General features: G+C 44.3%; 3 protein-coding genes across 5 annotated transcripts; 1 reads left to right on the forward strand and 2 right to left on the reverse strand.

Moving 5' to 3' along the window:
* The first annotated feature begins 994 nt into the window (after nucleotides 1-994).
* Nucleotides 995-11,474, forward strand: LOC118217234 (phosphomannomutase 1-like). 3 transcript variants are annotated; one of them, XM_035399095.1, is made up of 8 exons: nucleotides 995-1,949; nucleotides 3,386-3,503; nucleotides 4,520-4,596; nucleotides 4,781-4,872; nucleotides 5,708-5,807; nucleotides 6,019-6,098; nucleotides 9,183-9,298; nucleotides 9,571-11,474. In XM_035399095.1, the coding sequence occupies exons 1-7, from the start codon at nucleotides 1,860-1,862 to the stop codon at nucleotides 9,286-9,288; spliced, it is 663 nt and encodes a 220-aa protein (XP_035254986.1). In that variant the 5' UTR covers nucleotides 995-1,859; the 3' UTR covers nucleotides 9,289-9,298; nucleotides 9,571-11,474. The 3 variants fall into 3 exon arrangements, with proteins under 3 accessions (XP_035254986.1, XP_035254985.1, XP_035254984.1); XM_035399094.1 differs by having other exon boundaries at nucleotides 1,002-1,949; nucleotides 4,781-4,839; nucleotides 6,019-6,094; XM_035399093.1 differs by having other exon boundaries at nucleotides 1,012-1,949; nucleotides 6,019-6,094.
* Nucleotides 11,475-11,777: 303 nt separating this feature from the next.
* LOC118217236 (cold shock domain-containing protein C2-like) lies at nucleotides 11,778-16,389 on the reverse strand. The gene is made up of 4 exons (XM_035399097.1): nucleotides 16,165-16,389; nucleotides 13,863-14,213; nucleotides 13,211-13,333; nucleotides 11,778-12,922 (listed from the first exon to the last, which is right to left on the reverse strand). The coding sequence occupies exons 2-4, from the start codon at nucleotides 14,036-14,038 to the stop codon at nucleotides 12,760-12,762; spliced, it is 462 nt and encodes a 153-aa protein (XP_035254988.1). The 5' UTR covers nucleotides 14,039-14,213; nucleotides 16,165-16,389; the 3' UTR covers nucleotides 11,778-12,759.
* Nucleotides 16,390-16,723: 334 nt separating this feature from the next.
* Nucleotides 16,724-21,345, reverse strand: polr3h (polymerase (RNA) III (DNA directed) polypeptide H). Its single transcript, XM_035399096.1, has 7 exons — nucleotides 21,054-21,345; nucleotides 20,632-20,743; nucleotides 20,334-20,430; nucleotides 19,674-19,760; nucleotides 18,840-18,903; nucleotides 18,002-18,215; nucleotides 16,724-17,647 (listed from the first exon to the last, which is right to left on the reverse strand). Exons 2-7 carry the CDS (start codon nucleotides 20,740-20,742, stop codon nucleotides 17,597-17,599), a joined length of 624 nt encoding a protein of 207 aa, XP_035254987.1. The 5' UTR covers nucleotide 20,743; nucleotides 21,054-21,345; the 3' UTR covers nucleotides 16,724-17,596.
* Nucleotides 21,346-21,375: the final 30 nt, after the last annotated feature.

Below are 21,375 nucleotides of genomic sequence, written 5' to 3' on the forward strand. Positions count from 1 at the left end.
TCCTGCCAAAAAGTGTGAACAAAACTGAATAATCCAAAATATGTATTTACCATTCAGATGGGTAGAAATAATTCTACATTTGAAACATACGAAGAAATAAAATCAAAGAAAATGTATTTGAAGACATTTGAAAATTTATTGGAAGATTACATTACAGGCATTTGGCAGACGCTCTTATCCAGAGCGACGTACAACAAAGTGTATAAAACCATAACCAGGAACAAGTATGACGAAAGATATTTCTCCAATACATGAAAAAAGTCTATTGTAAACTTTCTGTTCAGATTGAGGATAAATCATTTACTTTAACCCACAATCTTGAACCTAAATCTACACCTAAGCCTAGAACTAATACAAAACTTAACAATAAATAATTTTCTGAGCCCTTTAAAAGTCATGAAGGTTTTAGTCCTGCCACAAGTTTGTTCGAAGTTCAACAATGAACGCTTGGTGGCAAAATTTACTGAAAATAAATCCTTTGGCAATGTGGATGGGCGATATTCGTCTGCCTTCTAGTGGTGGAACTTAAATATTCAGTTCGCATTTTGAGACATGCCCTACTGTGGATTAGGCTATATCATTCACTTAAACGGTTACCATTGCTACATAAGTATAATTAAAGTCATTTCACTCACCAATCTGAGTGAGGTGACTTCCCCCCCCCCCCCCCCCCAAACAATAGCTTTGACTGGTATTTTAAGTCATTTCAATGTAAAAAACCTATATCAAACTGAGTTGCAAAATTATAAGCATGAAGATATTTCACCAAATCCCATTTCAAAACGCTAGGTCCAGTCTGCTGTGCTGCTTAATTGTGATCATCAGGTTAGAGGTGTGCAGTTAAACGGCTTCTTCCATGTGAGAATACAACAGCAGCAGTTGTACTCAATGCCAAACCCGAAGAAGCTGTTGGTTGTGTTTGTGGTCATGTTTTATTTAAATTATGTTGTATGTAGCAGCTGTGTATAGTGTGTGTAGGCCTACATGTACAAGTGCATGTATTATTGCTAAACTAATTCCTCAGGAATCGGGCAACAGATATTTATTGATTTGTTGGTCTATTAGGCTCCTGAGCACAATAAATGAGAAAGAACTGGGTTATTCCGCTGGATTATGAACGTAGTTCAATAGCAGTTTCGTGGCTATATCTTTTATATTTATAGATACATGAGAAGCTTCGTCTGCACCAGCTCACTTTACTGGGTTCAAGGAGGATGTAGTCAGTGCCGCGTCTGCTAGCATTTATTCACCATTTTTAAAATCGTCTACTGATGAAACGATTACTTTCTCGAACAGTGGACCGACCCATTCACATAACATCAGTGAGATGAGAAAAGATGCTCAAGATAGACCATAGACCGTATAAAAAGGGATAGACGCATGGAAATAGTACCGAGTTTTGTAGGTGAAAGGTCGTAAAGATCAGTAGGATGTTCCGTATGCAGAGAAAACGTAGTTACCGCCCCTTACGCACATGACCACATTTCGATGTTCTAATTGGCTGGTATGAACTGTCCCCTTTGAGAGGCTGTTAGCCATAGACATGTATGTCTATGCTGTTAGCTACCACAAAAAAAATGCAGGGACGATGATTTTGATTACTATCGCGGGGTGTCGAGGACATATCGAGCGTGACTGTCCTATATCAGTGACAGAATGCGTTTGATCATAGTGACAGTATTACATCAAAGACGACGAGGGTTCAAGCGACATAGTTTAGCCTTTCATTCAGTTTTAAATACGTTCCGTTGTATATTTAACTAAATTCCAGTTCCGCTGTAGATTTAGTGGCTATACAGTCACATTGGTTGTTGGTACTGCTTGGTATTAAGTGGTCATTGCGTTTCCAACTGGAGGAAATGGAGAAAAAGGAGGAAAGTTGTCTTCCCGCGAACAGAAATATTTTGTGTCTGTTTGACGTGGACGGAACGCTAACTCCTCCCCGAGAGGTGAGTATAAAAAGTATAAGGCTAAAAGTGTAAAATCAATAGTCTTGCCTTAAACGTACATAGTGGTGACAAGTTGCAACCTATTTGCATAATAAATGTGTACATGTGAACAATTACTGTCAGAAGGCTGTAACCTACTATGGATTGTCCATCAGTGTCTGCTAGGTTAGCGATGTTCTCGTGTTGAGTTACATTATTTGCTATTTTGTACACAAGCTCTTAACTAGGCTAATTGTTATCTGTCTTAAGAGGCATGCAGACCGTTTGCGATGCATATTTAGTTATTATAGTCATCTGACGATAGAGCCGAGTAAGAACAGTGGTTTCAACTTCGCCTTTTTTCATGAAATGAAAAATTCCATGAAATGATGAAGGCTATATTTATTACTGGGGATGTTGTATGAACGTGGAACGTGTAATTGGTGATTTTGAGGTAGTAAGCCAATGGGAGGAGGCAGGAGGAGTTTTTACTCTTGGCGCAGTGTGTGATTTATTATCGTGCAAGATGTCTCGTTTCAGGAGTACGCTTTGTCCCAGTAGTTTTGCATCCCTCGCATTAAATTACACAATACTTACAGTCTTGCATGAACTTCCACCCAGATTACATTCAGTTACTGTGTTTGTCGCACGAAACGTGGCCTAATGATTTTTGTCAATGTGCGCGAAACACGAGTTCGTGAATTCGCAATCTCACGTAGTAACCCACCGTTATGAAACTAAACAGTGGTACTTTTGAAATTGTCAACACAATTAATAATTTCTTATAGCAGACTGTGGCTTGAAAAAAATGTGCGTCCTCAATTTGCTGGCATTTTTTACGGATTCATCTTATTTGAATTAAAATGTGTCGCGTAACGCCATGAGTAGGCTGGATGCGCAATCATGTGGCAAGGGCCATTTCACATTCAAACAGCTCTGTCGATAGCCTCTGAACACTGGGGCAGCATCGACGTAATTGTATTATTATTTTGTTGGATCCTGTGTAGCGCGCGGTGTCGCAACATAGGAGTTCATGCTGGGACAACAAGACTTGACGTTGCTCTCAATAGAAAAGCTTGTTTCAGTGTAACTTCGGACCCCAGTGATGTATCTGGTCTGGTAGCTCGTACACCGCCCTCAGTGTTAAATGTCTGAGCCTTTCAGCTCAGATGGGCTGGTGGTTCCGAGAAGATCGACACCAGTCCAGTGTTTTTGTCATTTGTTTGAAACATGAGGTCAGGACATATCTGGAAGTCCTATCAGTAGACTTGCACTGTGCCCGAGACACAACAGCGTAACCCCTGCCCAAAAACAGTGTGTGTCAGGTTCAGCAGAGTGCTGATGTGTAAAGAGTAAACCCCCTGTCGCTTTTAGCCACTGCTGTGGTTCTAGTGACTTGCCTGCTTTGTTGGCCTGCGAGGTTTAGACCTGTCCTCCTGTGTCTGTCCTCCCTGCAGAAGATCGACCCACAGCTGGACGCCTTTTTCCAGTCCCTGCGTAGGAAGGTGAAGATCGGAGTGGTGGGGGGGTCCGACTACTCTAAGATAGCGGAACAGCTGGGGGAGGGCGATGAAGGTGAGAATTCTCTCTTCCTGTTTGCACTGCATGTCTCTCACTCTCTTGGACTAAGAGGAAACAGAAGGAAAGAAGAATAGTCGATCAAAAAATGAGTTTAAACTCACTGAGAAGAGACAGAGTCACTTCTGTGTAGAAACGGTTGCCGTGCAGAGACGACACAGACTCTGGGACAGCGTGCGCTTGGTGATGTAGTCACGTTGACCTCAGCATTTCGACGGCGTGTGCTCTGGTGGCCCAGGACAGCCGCTCGCGCCGTTCACACACCTGTGACATTCCTGACATACCGACCCGGATTCCCCTCACCCAGACAGCCTGACCATTTAACAGTGGGAATCACAGACCAATGTGGAGTCCTTCCACTGAGACTTTTAACACTGAACTCTGGCTCAGGAACCCATTGCCGTGTGCATTGACACAGTAACCAAATAAAAAAATAAGTAAACTCTGGTCCTGGAGGGCTGCAGTGTCTGCAGGTTTTTGTGGTTTCCTATCAATCAGCTGCCAATTAAGGCCCTGAACACAAGGTGTGTGGATTCTTTAGCCAATCAGTGACCAAAATGAATTTCAGGGGTTTGAAATAAACTAGAGAACCCGCAGACACTGCTGCCCACAAAGATTGGAGTCTGACCTATAGCTAGCCCAGTTACACTGGCCAAATTAACTAATTAACTGAATACAGTTATCCTGGTTTAACCATTGATTAGACCAGTGGTGCTCAAACTTAACAGCTTGTTAAAATTCTGGGATTGCTGTTGAGGTTGGAATGAAAACCAGCATACACAGGGGTCCCCCAGGACCGAGTTTGAGAACCACTGGATTAGACCACAGTAAGATGTTTCATGTTGGGACACAGGAGCAGCCTTCAGCTGTCATTCATGAACTTATCAAGAAAAAGTAGATAAAATATCAATTACAGAATGGCTGCCTATGTATTCATTTTGTTGTTTTACAGATAGCTGTTTATTATTCTTGTCCCCTGGCCTTAAGTTGCCGTCTCACCTTCTCTCTTCCAGTTATTCACAAGTTTGACTACGTGTTTGCGGAGAACGGTACCGTGCAGTATAAGGACGGGAAACTCATCTCCAAACAGGTGAGCAGACGGATGGTGGAATTAAAGCCGCTCTTTACCACTTGGGCCTTAAAATCGACTGTGATGTAATGCATGGCCGGCGGATTACAGGGACCTCACAGCTTTGTGTGATTTCAGTTGTTTGCTAAAAGCATGGGGTAGTTTGCACTGCTTATCTGCTCATTCTTGTTTGACCCGTTTTCAGGCAATTCAGAACGAGCTGGGGGAAGAGCTACTGCAGGACCTTATCAACTTCTGCCTCAGGTACATGGGGCTCATCAAACTGCCCAAAAAAAGGTTAGTGATAGGGGGGAGGGGGAGAGTAAGAGAAAGAAGGGGGGGGGGGGGAGGGGGAGAGTAAGAGAAAGAAGTGGGGGGGGGGGAGTAAGAGAAAGAAGGGGGGGGGAGTAAGAGAAAGAAGGGGGGGGAGGGGGAGAGTAAGAGAAAGAAGGGGGGGGGAGGGGGAGAGTAAGAGAGAGAAGTTGGGGGGAGGGAGTAAATGTAACTCACTGCTACTCAGGTGCTACTGTGCCAGTAGATTGCTGTTGTTTGTTTATTGATCTTTAAAGGGGCATCGCTAGTTTCACATGGCTCTGTTGGGTTTTTGCTCTTTATTTGTGACATTTATCTGCATGTCTTTCTGGGTCACTGCATTGGTTTAGTCTAACTTGAGGCAATGGAGACTCTCGTCTGGACACATTATGAGAGTGCGTTCCAGGAGAAATACTACATGGTTAGCTTCATAATGACTAGAAACGAAAGAGCTGGAAAAAGACGGTGCTTAGTCTCTGTGAACGAGGCAATGTCAAATACATCAAATGTGTTTCAACAAAAAATCAATAAAGGGTAAATGGATTTGGTGTATTATGAAGGAACTCTTTTTCTCTAACAATGTCCAGTTGTTAGATAAAAAATAATTAAACTCACCATTTTGCAGTTTTTTCAGATGGTAACTTATGTTTGAATGGCACATGTGGGAATGAGCAGTATGGAAGAAGAGTTGTTGTACAGAATGTCTAAACTTAACAGTAATATTCTCTGCTGAGTATGATAAACATGTCAAGGGCCCTGTATTGTCTCCACCCCCCTCTCTTAAATATATATTTCCTGTTTGTTTGTTTTCCTGTCTCAGGGGCACGTTCATTGAATTTCGGAACGGCATGCTCAACATCTCTCCCATTGGTCGGAGCTGCACGCTTGAAGAGCGAATAGAATTCTCTGAAATTGACAAGGTATCCAGTGAAGTTTTTCCTGTGTGGATCAATCCTGAGAGTTCCTTTTAATTTACAGCACTGTAGACTGTCACTCCTGCCCCAAGATCATGAGTCAAGCAGTCCATGGAAAGGGTGCATGGCTGTCGGACTGCCAGCGTTGTTTTCGGTGATTACGCTTGAGACTGGTGCCGTTTGTCTGACCACTCCCTTCCCCCTCACTTTGACGCAGAGGGAGAAGATTCGGGAGAAGTTTGTAGCTGCTCTACAGGAAGAATTTGCGGGGAAGGGCCTGAGGTTCACCAGGGGTGAGTGAGTGAGTCTGGGACCTACATCTGTTGGGGGGATGGACACATTAACTGCATGTTTTTAGGGTATTACCGTTCTTTGTGTTTGCTGTCTTTATTGTAAATGTCAGTCTGCAGAGATAGTCTCTCACTGTACATCTTCTGTCCGAACTGCCCATATCTCTTGCTTTGTCACCGCTGAGGTGTCCGTGGCTTGTCTTAACTGAACTGGAGAGACCTACTGGTTATTGCAGGTCACCTCCATATTTAAATTTACATTACAGTCGATTGGCGATCATTATACATGAGTTGAAGCCCATTTGAATGGGGGATGTTTCAGCACTGCTGATAACTTCTTTCTTTAGCTGTTTGCAGTTATTTTCATATGTGAATAGAATGTTCCATTGAAATTCGTTTGGAAGCTGGGGCCACCTTTGCTGGAAGTATTCTTGTTGAAATGTATTCTGCCGCTTGCTAGGTGAGCCACACCCAGGTGTTACGTCATCATGACGCCCCCCTGCTCCGCCAGACAGGTTTCTTTGAGGACGTAACACCTGTGCAGTTCAGCAGCCTCAGCCGTGGCACGGACCAGTTCCGACAGGCTTGACCAAAAGCAGAGATGCTACCCCTCAGGTCCGACACGTAGTGACATCATCCCCTTCTACAAACTGTCTGATTCACGCACTGCAGGCTGCCTCTGTATGTGTAATGGGGGATTTCTGGGGGTAAATCAACCTTTTTCGTCCAGTTTTGAATCGTTATTATTATTATTATATGTTAGGAAATCCAGCCTGTACTAAAAGAAGAGATGACCACCGCACAATTTAACTTCATAATTTTATTACCAACGTTTCGTCTTTATCAGGTTTTATCGTCACCAGGAAAAGGAGGGTCAGGTTTCCTTAATAATTAATCATGTAGCCGCATGAGGACATATCAAACTTTGTTTTTTTGATTAATATCAGGATGTACGGCCAGCCCACTCAGACCACAGTTACGCTGCTCAGACCTTGCCACTTATTTCGTATTTGAAGTGACTTTCCTCCATTAAGAAGGAGGTGATGGTTTACTAACCTTGGCTAATGATCTGTGGAAGGACGCCTGGTTCTGTTGCACAAACAACCTCAGACGCTGCTGTTTTTCCTCGGAGGTCGGGGGGGTGCGCTCGTCCCGGGACTTTCCCGCGGACCTCGTCGGTCAACGCCCACTTCAGCGAAACCGAGTGCTATTTGGCGCGTGTGTCTGCGCACGTACTCCGGGAGGCTCCCAGGCAACGGCAGTGCTGCAGAAACCAGACGCAGCGTGCGCTGCATGTTCGCGCCTGTGCTTAAAACCCGTTTGGAGGTTTCCCCCTGAGGGAGGTGGACAGCGGCTGTGGCTGTTTCCTGTGTGTCAGGGTCACCTGTGGGCATGTGATGTATTGGGGGAATTAGTCTTGGGGTAATTGGTCTCCTTTGCTTACAGTTATTGGTTATAGCACTTGCAATTTCCAAAGGGGGGGAAAAAGCCAACTGTCTCCTAAACTAATTCCAGTTAGGTCGCAGTCATGTTCTTGCTCAAGCACATGGCCTCATGTTTATGATTATCAAACCCAGGGCAAATCTTTGGTTGGACAGAGCACACCAGTATATCCGTTTTGTAAGACCAGGTCAGTTCATGTTTGTGTTCACTGTTTTTTCTCTGGAAGATTTTTAAAAGTTTGTGATTTTAAAGCGCTGATTAGAATGTGGGGAAACGCAGTCTGGGGTGTTAAAAACTAACTAAGATGACGTTTGTTAAGTTTGTTCCTGTTTCTGAAATCTAGAAGCATGTCTGTTTTTCACACCCAAGATTTTGAGTACAAAATGTTCAAAATTCTAATTGGAAAATCTTTCACAGGCAGTGACCCATGTAAGAGCACATTTTTTTACTTGCACACGGCTGTGAACGTGTTTATGGGTTTTCCTATTTGGCTGTGAATGTGGGATCATATGCCAGCTGTTCCAGGGCCTGGGAGTTGGTCAGGTGGTGTTTAACCCACACACACACACACAGACACACACAAACTTACCCAGTGTCCTGTGTGAGCTGGAGTTGTTGATAAAAGTGTCTTTAGTAGAACTTGGTCTCTGCCAGAAGGTCACATATTTGGCAGGATCTTCAGTTAGTGTTGTTTATTCTGGAGGCGTAAACAGTCCAGGAAGCCAGTGGCAGAATGAGGTGAATGACACACCTTTTGCACATTTTCAGTTCTGTTGCACCTCCTGCACTGATGTCATGCGTACGGGAGTTATTTAAACTTGAACGCCATGGGGAGGTCTTTATCTAGGATGATTGCACAACGCACACTTGGCACGCCCTGGTATTTATATGCTGGGCGTTTTACTGGAGCAAGTCAGCCTAAGTGTCTCACTGAAGGGTCGGAGCCGCTCTCCCGCCAGGGAAACCAGCATTCCTCTGGGTCTCAGACCCAGTTCTTTAAGCACTGAGACACACTGCATGGCTATTCAAACGGCCTTACCTCCCACTGTTCACACCGAAATCCGTTATGAATCCCACCTTATTTACCGGCCAATTCCTTTAGAGGAGAAGGGTGAGAATGAGGAAGTGATCTCAGCGACGTAACAGTTAAAAACAAATGAAAAGCACCTGACCTGGAAGAGGAAACATGTCAACATAGATTTCCACCCCTCTAGATGTCTAGATTCTGCCCTTTGCTCACTGGGGACAGTTAGAAAGGCATAAATGGAAAAATGCCAAATCTATTCAGTGTAAAACAACCTTTGAATATAGTCAGCTTCCTATTGCACAAAGCTTGTATGAGTATGCAGTTTATTACACCACAGCATTCTTCTTCTACTGTGTTTACTTGAATGGTTATTTTAATTGACACTTAAACCAACCACTGCTTGTGCAATTATAATTTTTTTTGTTTTGCAACCATTTAGTTTTATGAGCTTTCTTCAGTGTTATTGATATTATTGTGCTTCTTCAGTTTGGCAATAATTAATCTTCAATAGCAGATTTACCCAGGTGGTACACAGGACCGTGGAAGTGTTCACCAGACACTGAGAAAGGTGTGGGCTGAATAATGAGCGTGCGTTTCATTTTTGTTTGGCTTCTTCTGCAGGGGGTCTGATCAGTTTCGATGTGTTCCCCGAAGGCTGGGACAAGCGTTTGTGCCTGGAAGTGCTGGAGGGGGACAGGCTGGAGGCCATCTACTTTTTTGGAAATGAGACATCGTGTGTAAGTGCATGGGGGGGGGGGTACAGTGGAAGGCATTTAGGTGGGGGATGGGCTTTTTGTTGCTAGAGCTGAGGAAAGAATGTGACCTGGTAATTGCAGCTGTGTGCGTGTGGGCGTGCGTGGGTGCGTGTGGGCGTGCGTGCATGCTTGCACATTAGAAAGAGGAAGAAGTTAAATTGACCCAAGTAAAAGAGAGTAATTCAGAGACAAGGCTAATAATTGGTCCTCACTGCTGTTTCAGAGCTGACTGCTTGTTACAATTATTTTTGTAGGGGGGAAATGACTATGAGATTTTCAATGACCCACGGACCATCGGCTTCACTGTCTATTCTCCCACTGACACGGCCAGACTCTGCAGGGACCTGTTCTTCTGTACTCCTCCCAAAGAGTGCTGACGTGCGGTCAAGCCACCTGTCCTCTCTGCGTCCCTCATGCTCCCCCTGGTGTCCAGGATATGTATTGCACTGAGTTGCATGAGTGTTAGAAGGAGAGTGGCAGTACAACACTACTGATCAACTTTTATCACTAATTATTATGACACGATAGTAATTAGCGCATGAATGATAAAGCGATCCAAAGTAATGGTCATGACTGGACCTGAGAAGCCTAAAGTGCTTTCAAACATGGACAAAATGTCGGCATAAGTCAGGTACTGTTGTATCTAAAAATGAGAAAAGTGATTTCAAAGGGAGAGCCCGTCAAACATGTGGATCCATATTTTTTTAAATGCTTTTACTAGAAGCTAATGTTTTCCTTTGATTTCAATTGGAAATGTGCAGCATGTCAACATCAGAGGATTCTTCATTTTTATGGCACATTTTTAGCATCCGGTGAGTATCTTGTGGATGTGTATGTGCACAAGCGCCATGCATTTTGCACTCCAGTTGTCCTGTAACACTTTTTTAATATGTCCAAAGTTTACGTTTTATGATTGTAGTGAACACGGTGAGTAGCTTGTGCTGTTTTCATGCAGAACAATGGTCTAAATCGCAGAAAGAAATAATCTGCAGGCTCGAGTAGAGGAAACGTCTGTGTGCAATGGTGCATTGTTTTAAATGTAATGTTGGAGATTATGATGCAGGAACAGAAGTGAATCTCATTTAATGATTCAGCTGGAATCATTCCTTGTTGTAATATTATGTTGCTGGGCTCACAATTGCACATCCTGCTAAAACAATCTCCTTCTTGGAAATGCTGCTTGAAGTCTGTTTGCACACAGACTAAACTGCTGCGTATAGCTCTATTACTACAGAATGTACAATCACAAACAGTTTTCTCAGTCACTGAGCGACTTGTGGAAGATTACCAAGATGTCTCTCGTGCAAAAATGTTTGAGCTGCCCTCTCGGCTAGTAGTATGGCAAAGTTCACTTGCAGTACGGTTGAAGTCGAGAGGAACCATTGAGCCAGTTTATTTGTGGACCAAACTTGGAAAACCAAACCTGTTCTGTAGGGAAAGTTTGAGTAAAGAGGTCAAGGCATTGCTTATTAGCTTACTAATGCTTAAAAGTCTGTTTAACAGACTGTTTTCAATTCTGAGTATTTGGTTAATGTGTTTGTTAACAGCTTTGAAAAAGGGGACTTGCATTAGTACAACACTGGCCTCATGTCCCCCTCAGTAACTCCCAGTCCTGTGAAGTGGGAGCAGTTTCTGTGTTTTCTGTGTGTGTGTGTGTGTGTGTGTGTGCGCGCGCGTGTTTGTGCGCGCGTGTGCGCGCCAAAGCAAAGCAGCTACTGGTGACACCCACTGTCCATCCAAGGGCGGTGTGTTTGACGGAAGACACTAGATTTCAAATGTAAGTTTTACACTCCCAACATTCCCCATTAAATAAAGGGAAATCAACACTCCTTTCAACCTAAAATTCTGTGGGGAAAAAAATGCGGGCAGGCGGGGTCAAACTCAGTTCCTGGGGGCTGCAGTATCTGCAGGTTTTTTTGGTCTCCTAGAGTCAGTGACTCAGTGGCTGAAATGAATCGCAGGTGTGGAAATGCACCTGAAACCAGCAAGACCCTGCGCTCCTCACTGACTGCATTCTGAGGTCCCTGATGGAGGTGAACCTATCAGTGTAGCAAGTAATCTGTGAAATATCAAGTCATTAAATGTTGACTGTTGAGCATGAGCTGGGTAATATGGCCATTTATGTTTTGGAATAAAGTGTTGTGATGATTGACACTCACTTTTTTGTTGTGCTCTCTTCTCAATCAGTGGATGTGTGAGCTCCTAAACCAGATCAACTCCCCAAACGTGTGTCCCTTACCCCCATCCTGGACAGTCACAGGATCTTCTGGTTTCCATTGTTACTCAGCACGTTTATCACAACTGATCAATAAAACTGGATCTGAAACAGGAAAACGTTGAGGATAGCTGGAACTCTCAGCTCTGCCTGAGATACCTCAGTGGCTGGGTTTCGTCAGCGGACCCGCTGAGACCGATGCAGAGATGGTAGAATCCTAGCCAGGTCAGTCAACTGGCACACAAATCTGGGAATCATCACTTTTTATTTGTCATTCCAATTTGTCGTCATAATGACCTTTCAACACTCAGTGATTTGACCAGAAAACAATTGTTAAAAAAAGGAACAGAATGCTTGTTTAATAAAGCAAAACAGCATTTTTTACTGTCAAAAACATTTCTTAAAATAATTACAAAAATGAATTAAAGTTAGAAAAAATGCATAGAAAATGTTCTGATATGGTAAATGATGTGAAAACGTGGTGCAGCAATGATATTGTATTTTAAGTGATCTGAGTATTGGTTTAATAAAAAAATATTTCAAATGCAATTTTTTAAAATTTGTGATTGAAACAAAATGTTTCTTTCACAATATAAAAGGGGCTAAGAATTTAAATAATATTCTATACCCTATTAAACACCAGTAATTTACAATAGACTGAAATGCTATATTGTCTGCTCTGAATAACCTGAAACTTGATCTATGGTAGTTGTAGTGAATTTGGCAGTACTTATACTGGAACTCCAAAGGCTTCTTTTAGTCAGTTGACTACAACACCCAGATCCAACAGTATAAAAGCACCAAAGCATAAACTCAAACAAAATGCTAAATCAATACTTGAGATTGAAAATAACCAAATAAATAAAGGCCAAAATAAAAAGACAGGTACTGATAAAATTTTTTAGAATCAAAGCTAGCATCCATGACCCTCCTGTGCGCTTTGTCTCCCTCTCTTTTTCACCTACTTTAGAACTTTCTGCACCCTCTCCTGTACCTCTCTTTCTTCTCTTCTCCTTCATAAACTCACCATCCATCCTTCTCATTAAACTTCCAGTGATACTTCATCATCTATATACCAGTTTTCACTTCTCTACTTTTATCCGTTCTTAACTCCGCGCCACACACGCGCTCACACACACTCACACATCCACACACACACAGGTGCATGCAGTCTATTCTACTTCCCGCCATTCTCCCGCGTACCGCAGTCGTAGGCCAGAGTCGAGGCCTAGGAGCGCATTATCTCTCCAGACCAGGTCTCATGCTTCGTCCCTGGGTTCAGATGAGTGATGATCACCTCCACAGCCTGCATCTTCAGGTTCTTGGGAGGTATGGGGCAAACCTTGTAGGTGACCTCATCCCCTTCCACAGGCACATACTCCCCCTCAATGCTGGAGAGCACAGGAGCCCGTTAGAGAGGTGAGGAATGCCCTCACAAATAAAATCCTCCCCCCTTGTAGACACAGTGGTTAATTATACATCCTTCCATAAGACCCCTGGCCACAGTTTTCACGAGCATGTTCAGGATTCAAATCCAGACCATGGGGCCTGTCACTGCACTGTTCCCAGCACATTAGCACCACCCTGGAGCAGCAGCAGCATCATAATAATAATAAAAATAATAACAGCAACATTGAGCGATGTGTAGTGGGGGAATCTCTGAAGCAACAGGCACTCACTCGGAGATGTGGACGAAGATGTCCTCTCCGCCATTGGACGGCCGGATGAAGCCATGACCCTGCGACCTACAGAAGTTTTTGCAGACGCCCTTGAAAACAGGTCCTGAAATGGCCCTGGCTGTGCTGTAGGGGAACAGACGGGTGTGACCTGACCCATGGGCTCACTTTAAGCCTGACCCTAAAGCACACATAGGCCACAGAAAGCACAAGAAAACATGCAACCCCAAGCTCACAGACACCCCAGACACACATTTTTACAGGAAAATGATCTAAGAGGTAATGAGCAAAACATTGAGAGTTGATCTCACTGGGTGAGCCAGTAATCCCAAAACTGGGTGGGACTACCATGTGCTGTATGTGCTGTCAATCAATGACTCACAAACCACCCAAAAGGCTCCTTTTGTACTCTCTTTTACAAAACACATGGGCTTCTAGCCCATTCACACACTAGACCAGTGTCTTAACAGATACAGATTGTGGGGCCCATCCATGCGCTATAACAGTGTCTTAACAGGATGAGCCACCCAGCAGCCTAACACTGCCAATTCTCATTCTGATTGGGTGAGCCACAACCAACATGTATTGACTGACTCCACCCATTTTGGGAGTTTGAGAAGCCTAGCACCCCCCGGCCCTGCTGTGGTGTACTTACGCAGAGTAGGTGCGTGTGCGCTTGGTGGGTAGGGGGCTGGGCAGATCGCCGAGCAGGTGGTGGGGGCCCTTCTCCCACACGTGGCTGCCCTCCCTCGGGAAGGGGAAGGAGAAGGAGCCACTGCGGGGGGACTGCAGCCGGGGCTCGGGGGTGGGGGACACGCTCGGTTCTTCCATCGCCGCGGGGCTACTGCCTTGTGGCTACTGCCGGGGGGTGCCCGTCAGAACCGTTGTGAGGGCTACTCTCAGTACTGTCGTGGGGCCTCACGTCTGTAGCGGCTGAAGTGGTTACAACTGGGTGGTGAACTGGCTGCCTGGACGTCCTTTCAAGAGAATGTGAGCACAGTACTTCCTGTTATACACAGAAAGACAACGGAATCAAGGAAATGAAGATAAAATGGACAGTGTGCTGTACAGAAGTGTATTTATCACACTATAACAGATGAAGGCACAGGAAACCTATTCTCAGTCTTTTTGCAATATATAATTACACAAAAATGGTTTACAAAAAAAGAAAAAGTATATTTTGAAACAAAACTGCTGTTACACATAAATATAATGTGCATGAATAGCTGGACAGGCAAGGGTAAACTGTCAAGGTTCATGCAAATATTTACACAACTCAAATCCAGAGGGAATAACTTGTCAGCCAGGTTTTACAGCATGAAAACATCTAATGGATTCATGCTTATATATCTGAAAGAATACCTAAACGCTTAAAAAACTGACATGTTCACAAGCCTCATCCCAGAGGAATCCTTTTTTTCCCCACTGTCACACAAAATGAAATGTGGGCTGCCAACATGCAATGGGACTATACAAAACACAACCCCTTTCAAAAATTTGGGTCCAAACCAGCAGATTATCCAGAAATATTCACATAGATGGGGCTGCATATAGAACTAGGTAGGCCAGAACCACCTAGGTGGTTCAGCCAAGATACATGGGTCGGATACTATTCAGGCGGCCATGGGCTACCCGGGCCCACCCATCCCTACGCATTGGTAACCCAGATAGAGGACCCTCGATAACTGAGCAGCCTTATAGCAAGAATGGTAACCTACTGTCTCCGGCATTCACAGAATACCATTTCAAGGGAAGAACAAGGAATAACGTCTAAGTGTGTTTAGCGTGTTTACTGCGATCTCAGGCCTAGTGAATTGCTCATGCGGTGCAGGTTCAACAACATTACTGTCTTCCTCTTTTCGTGGCCACAGAGTACGTGTATGTGCTTTATGTGGTGAACATCGTGAACATATTCGCGTAGGGCATGGCTGGGCCCGCAGGGCAGAGAGAAAGCGCAGCAGTGTGAATACAGATGTCCTCTATTGACAAAAGGGGTCATTTTGCAAGACACGGAGGCAGAGATTTAAGAAATGTGTCATGGAGAGCGCATTTCAAAACATGGTCGACAAGAAACAGAGGGGTTTACAAGTAAAGGGGATATTTTGGTTTACCAACAAACGCGTCTTGTATGTTTTTCTAAACTTGCATGTGAAGGAAGCAAGTTCAATCAATGCATCCTCTTACGATCCATTGACTTATTGACAAACAACGAAAAAAGTCATTATATAAAGTGTACATAAATTATCAATACGTTTGGTAAAATTTAGCGAATGTCGGGTAATGAAATATCACTATGGACTGCAATTATCTGCATAATTAAGCAGATCTTCCTGGACACCCAATCTGGGCACGAGCTGGACAGATAATATTGACATGTAAATAGTACAGGGAAACTATCTACACAGGATGCATTGTGACAACAAAAATTTCCCAAGACTTCGCGTGTTGCAACTCCAGCACTGTGTACAGTGAACTGTTTCAAATTAGTAAGCTTGCACACTTGTGATACATTTACCAGACGCTGGATGGAACTTGAGTTTAGATATAAATCGATAATTCTGTCTTTTATGCCCTTGTGACACAAGAATCGCCTTCCAATTTAAAGTGAACAACATTAAACGATAATAAATAGCGAAAAGCTCGATCCCAGAGGATGTACGCCAACAATACCGTTCGTGTGATTCAAACCATCCCCGCTTTTCTGATTCCAGAAGATTCGCCCTTATCTAAACATATCAATTCCCGTAGATCGAAACTAGCAGAGGTTCTGTAGACAGAGGAATGGTGGAACGAACTGTACCGTCAAAATTGGGCTAGTCAAGAGTACAGTAGGCTATAAGCTTTGATGTCCGCAATGAGGATATGAAAATGCACAGTTGATGCCAAAAACAAAGCAAACCAACATGTCGTACATAAAATTATTTAAACGATATGGCAAAAGTACGTAGCCTACTCACCGTAAAATATTACCCGTTCTGTCGAATGACGGAAGTGCATGTCATGCCAGCGCCTGTTATGTAATATTAATAAATATATAACTCGAATAAATCCCAGCAGACGAATGGAATATCCCTATCTTAGGGTCGTGCTGTGTGACTGCACGGGACTCCGCGCAGTCTGTGGCGATTGGGCGAGTGGGTGTGCGTAAAGGCACACACGACTAACGTAAGCGAGGAGAGAAGACGAGGGGGCGAGAGGCTGAATTTGTTGACAGAACGGGACGGATTGCAAGTGCAGTTTGCCCTTCGAAATAAATACCATAAACAGCGTAAGGTATTAGCATTCCCGAAACATCAGCATGCGTGTTATTACATGAAACACACGCCACATGCCCATTCATCTCTCTCCTTCAGCATTGCCAGAGCAGGTTTTAGGGTTTCAGCATCCCTTAACAAGGATGTTGTTGTGGCCTCAAATTGCACCAAACATGATAAGAAAAATCCTTCTTGTCATGTGTAACAATCTGGAAAACAAATATATAAATGGCAGTACAGATTTAGATGGACGAACAACAACTAGCCAACAGTGCTCCGATTTATTTAAGCCATAGACTGAACTGATTTGATCTGAATGTCTCCTCCACTGTACATCTGTAAACCTAATATATATATATATATATATATATATTTACACACACACACACATATACATACACGCACACAAACACACACAGTCAACAAAATGAAAGTAAAAAAATTAATCACAATTACAATCACAAAAATTAATTCATTATACAGCATCAGAAACCTTGCGTTGCCTGTGACCCAAGTAACATACCGATCCACACTTCGGAAGCATAAAAATTCAGGCCGCAGCTCAAACTCAATAAATATAATGGATCTTACGCTTACATATACACATCTGGCACAGAGCGTGTTATCAGCCTGTCCACAGCTGCTGAATCAGGACAGAGCATGGAGACCAGCATGCAAGGAGACCCAAAGACACTGAGCACAGGCACCACCACGAATCGCTCACTGGAAACAAAGCTCCTTTATTGTGAACTGGGCAGCAACGTGCCGATAGGCGGCCACAGCAATATTTACAAAGACACAGCACTCTGTGGGACGCCAAACGTTCCGCAGGCAGCGTCTGCTCCGCCCAAAATCAGATCAAGCTCAGGCAGTGTTTGCTGTCGTTACAGACAGGCCCTGTGATACTTCTGTGCCCTGGAGATAAGAGTGTTTTCTCTCTCAGACACAGCTCCAGAGGCCCACCCCAGCCCACTGTGCCATCCGTTTTGGGAGGGAGGGGGGGTACAGAATCGCAGTTCATCTGAATTCCTCACAGGCAGGTCCCGGGGCAGGTCTGGGGGGACGGCCCTCGTGTGTGTGTGCGCCCCTGTACCCTGTCCCACTGCTCTCCGCTTTTTCTCTTTTGTCCTCATCGCTAGCTGTTCCACCAGGACAAGAGTCCCAAGCCTGGCTCACTAATGGACCCCTGCAGGGAGAGAGGGGGGGGAAGGGGGAGAAGGGGGGAGGAAGAAAGAAAGAAACAAAGAGAGGGCAGGAGAGAGAGCGAATAAGTTTATTTTCCTGAAACTTTAACACAATGCAGGTTGTCATTAACTTTATCTTCCACAGATTGGTTTCGTTTCAGCAACCAGGATTTCACACTCGCGAGTTGTGTGGTTAACAGCAGATGTGGCAGACATTATGCGATTGAGTGAGTGAGCGTGTGAGTGTGTGAGCAAGTGTGCAATTCAGTGAGCAAGTGATTGAGTGTGCAAATGAGTGAGTGAGCGTGCGAGTGAGTGTGTGAGCGGTTGACTGAGCGTGTGTTCTGTTCTCTTACTATCAGCGTGTACGGAGCCTCTTTCTGACCACTATCCTCGGCCACGGTTGTTCCTGGGGTGTCGGTTGCCGTGACAGCAGGACCAGTCGGGGAGGTGTCCAGAAAGACTTGGTCCATGACGCGGAAGCGGATCTCCTCGCCCTGATCCATGTAGAGGTCGTGGGCCCCCTCGTCTGTCTCATACTCCCAAACCCACACCTGTTCCGTCTCATCGCTGGGAGGAGGTTAAGGACCACACCTGCAGGACCAGTTTTTTATGTGGATGTAAAACTCAGAAAGCAAGTTTTTCTAAAAAGGCCTTTCCTGGAGTCAGGGAATCCTTATTTTCTAGATTTTTTTGTAGTGCCTTTTTACTTCATGCTTCGTGATAAGAATTTTAAAAAGGCGTTTGAACAATAAGAAAATGCGGTGATTGATTTAAACATGCTGACTGGAGGACAGGCAGCGAATGACAGCTGGTCCCAGGAACTCAAGGAACCCTGAAGACCCCCGGCCAACTGAAGTTCACCCAACATCAGCTGGAAGGAGCCGGTTTGGGCGACACTACTGTGAAATCCTGGTCGGGCTCCAATCATGATGCAGCCCAGATTTCAGGCTGAGATCTCCAGGGCAAAGAGCCCAGCCTATGCTTACTGGCTGAGCCACCCAAGAGCACCTTGCTGACTGTTGGAACAACTGACTGTTCAACTGACAAACTGGCCGATTGATTGATTGAGTAGTAATACACTGTTTGCAGTGATGCAGCCAAATACACACGGAACCCTGTTAGCAAAAGACACACACACACACACACACACACACACACACTTTTTCAGAAGACTGGAAATGTCAAGGATACAATTTGGCTGGCTGCTGCAGAGACTCTGGCGGAATGATGATGTCATCGAAGAATCCCAGACTGACTGTAACCCAGAGACCAGAACCATGAACACACCAAGAGCATGTGACAAACTCTGACATTTCCATCAATATGAACAATGTTATACTAAATGAGAGAGCTTAAGAGGAGTCAACAGATGATTCAGTATTATATGAGCAAATGGTGTTTTCCCCCCTAGTGTTCCATTTAGAAATCTTTTGGCCATATTTGCAGCTTTTAATCCCAGTTTGGAATGCCCATGAATTCAGGGGAATACAGACTAGCATGCACACCCCTCTCAGGTGTGTTAGACTAGCATGCACATCCCTCCCAGGTGTGTTACAGACTAGCATGCACATCCCTCCCAGGTGTGTTACAGACTAGCATGCACATCCCTCCCAGGTGTGTTACAGACTAGCATGCACATCCCTCCCAGATGTGTTACAGACTAGCATGCACATCCCTCCCAGGTGTTTTCCAGACTAGCATGCAGGCCCCTCAAAGTTGCAGACAGTTGTGCAGTACAGACACCACAACAAACAGTCCAATGGAAAACAAACAGTGGGAGAATGCAACCGGTCAGCAGAGGACAAGAATAAACACAGCCAAGACAGAGGTCAGGACAGCTGACAAATGGCCAGAGGATGAGTCATATGCAAAGTCTGACACAAACAGTTCAAACAGACAACACATAACGTGCAGGAAATACTGCATAAAGACAGACAAACAGATAGACAGGTAAGTAACAGTGACAGGTAAAGGCACGACAGGTTGAGGTAGGCTGGCAGGCAGACAGACAGCAGACTGCCTTACCGTGCACCCCCTCCTGGCTGCAGTACTTAATCTTCCCCACCAGGATCTCGTCCAGGAAAGGATGGAACACCACATACCTGAAGTGCACTGAAAGGACAGACTGTCACTCACCAGGCCTTTCCCTGCACATACCACAGGGAGAGAGCTGCACTGACCTCAGGGCAGCTGGAGCGCCTGCTCATTACTGACAGCCAATGACTGGCAAACGTGCCTCAGACATTTTACACAGAAAAACAAGGTGTCTTTTAATCATGGCTACTGATTACAGTATCATTACCATTTCACCACTTTTCAAGACAAGATGCCTGAACAGAACAGAACAGAACTGTGCAGTGTCCACTGTGCACAAAAATAACTCCCTATTAAAGCACAACTCTCAAAGGTGTTGAACAAGTGAAGATAAGTAACAAATGTGTTCCAATTCCTATGCCGAAAAAGATATTAGAGAACAATATAATATACAGTTCACTTACCTTGAACCCGTCACATAGTTTCAAAAAGTAAAATTAATTTTTAATCCAAATGGCTACAGAATTACATTACTGAACATGAGTATTGCCAGTTTTCAAAATATGAGTGTCCATGCTGGGCATTTAAAAGACCAGTAGGTCTATGGTTGAGGGAAAACTGTAACTGGATGTCCCAGTTTTCTTCCCATACCTTTAGTGTGTGAGGCACCATCACCTGGGAATATATAGGAGTCCTCTAGTTTGGTGATGTCATACAGACAGATGCACAGACCTACGTTGTAGACTACCTGCAGGATAAGTACATTGGAAGACAAAGACAGAGCAGGACGTGAGCAAAATATGACCATGAGGACAATGGAAGCGCTGTGCATTTTCTTTAAAAGTTTATAACTTTCAACATTGATCCGCGGCATCTAAAATCCAGCTAAGTATGACGCATATGTGTCTGCTGTCACAGAGAACATTTACAGTACACAACAACCCCTCACCTTGTTAGCCAACTTTTTGTTTAATTCTTCAGCGATGGCCTCGTTGAGTTGTCGCTGAAACTGCCACGGAGGAATCCTCACCGTGTCCACCATCTCCACTACAACGAACATCCTGACAGCAGGGGAAGAAATCAGATAGGACAGCTAACATACCAATCCATGAAAATGAGCTTAGACTTATTATTAATTGCGTTTAGTCAAATGTCAAAACTGTGAGATACTGGTATTGGAACTAGGTGAATACACCGAATTAAGAAGCTACCAAGAAACACGTATAAGCTAACTAACGTTAGCAATGTAATATTTGCACATCAGTGGCATCAGTTAGCCAACTTACACACCGCTAACCTCCATATAACCCCAATATATTCCTGTCGTCTGTCGGTCCTGCTACAACTAATTTGCTAAACAACACAGCTTACCTTTTGGTGGTAGCTAGCTAGCTAGCAAGCAGGCTAACATCGACGTAGCCAGTACCAGAGAAGTTAGTCCTCCTGAGATTGTAATTTTAGTTAACCCTTTCCTTGGAAACCTTGACCTGAATTCACAATTACCTGACTTTCGTTTTGCGCTTGACAAGTGCCTACTCTTTATGCTATCGCCATTCTTTAGCTTTTGTTGTCAAGTTTTCTACTAATTTTTTTCAGTTGGATTCCCTATTTTGCTTCGTGTGGGAGGTACTAGTCCATACTTTACGACCACGTGCTTTAATTGCGACAACACGCATCCGTTTACGGTAAGGCT

The sequence above is a fragment of the Anguilla anguilla genome, chromosome 17 (assembly GCF_013347855.1).
Source record: "Anguilla anguilla isolate fAngAng1 chromosome 17, fAngAng1.pri, whole genome shotgun sequence".
NCBI classification, from domain to species: domain Eukaryota; kingdom Metazoa; phylum Chordata; class Actinopteri; order Anguilliformes; family Anguillidae; genus Anguilla; species Anguilla anguilla.

Excerpts from the sequence above, each read along its gene's own strand:
- LOC118217234 (XM_035399093.1), top strand. The coding sequence starts at position 1,860 with ATGGAGAAAAAGGAGGAAAGTTGTCTTCCCGCGAACAGAAATATTTTG. Across the intron at positions 3,504-4,519 it reads GCTGGGGGAGGGCGATGAAG|TTATTCACAAGTTTGACTAC; the intron begins GTGAGAATTCTC and ends TCTCTCTTCCAG. Across the intron at positions 9,299-9,570 it reads TTGGAAATGAGACATCGTGT|GGGGGAAATGACTATGAGAT; the intron begins GTAAGTGCATGG and ends TTATTTTTGTAG.
- LOC118217236 (XM_035399097.1), bottom strand. The coding sequence starts at position 14,038 with ATGGAAGAACCGAGCGTGTCCCCCACCCCCGAGCCCCGGCTGCAGTCC. Across the intron at positions 13,334-13,862 it reads CGCACACGCACCTACTCTGC|CACAGCCAGGGCCATTTCAG; the intron begins GTAAGTACACCA and ends GTTCCCCTACAG. Across the intron at positions 12,923-13,210 it reads ATCTTCGTCCACATCTCCGA|CATTGAGGGGGAGTATGTGC; the intron begins GTGAGTGCCTGT and ends TGTGCTCTCCAG.
- polr3h (XM_035399096.1), bottom strand. The coding sequence starts at position 20,742 with ATGTTCGTTGTAGTGGAGATGGTGGACACGGTGAGGATTCCTCCGTGG. Across the intron at positions 19,761-20,333 it reads TGGTGCCTCACACACTAAAG|TGCACTTCAGGTATGTGGTG; the intron begins GTATGGGAAGAA and ends CTGTCCTTTCAG. Across the intron at positions 17,648-18,001 it reads AGGCTCCGTACACGCTGATA|GGGTCCATTAGTGAGCCAGG; the intron begins GTAAGAGAACAG and ends CTCTCCCTGCAG.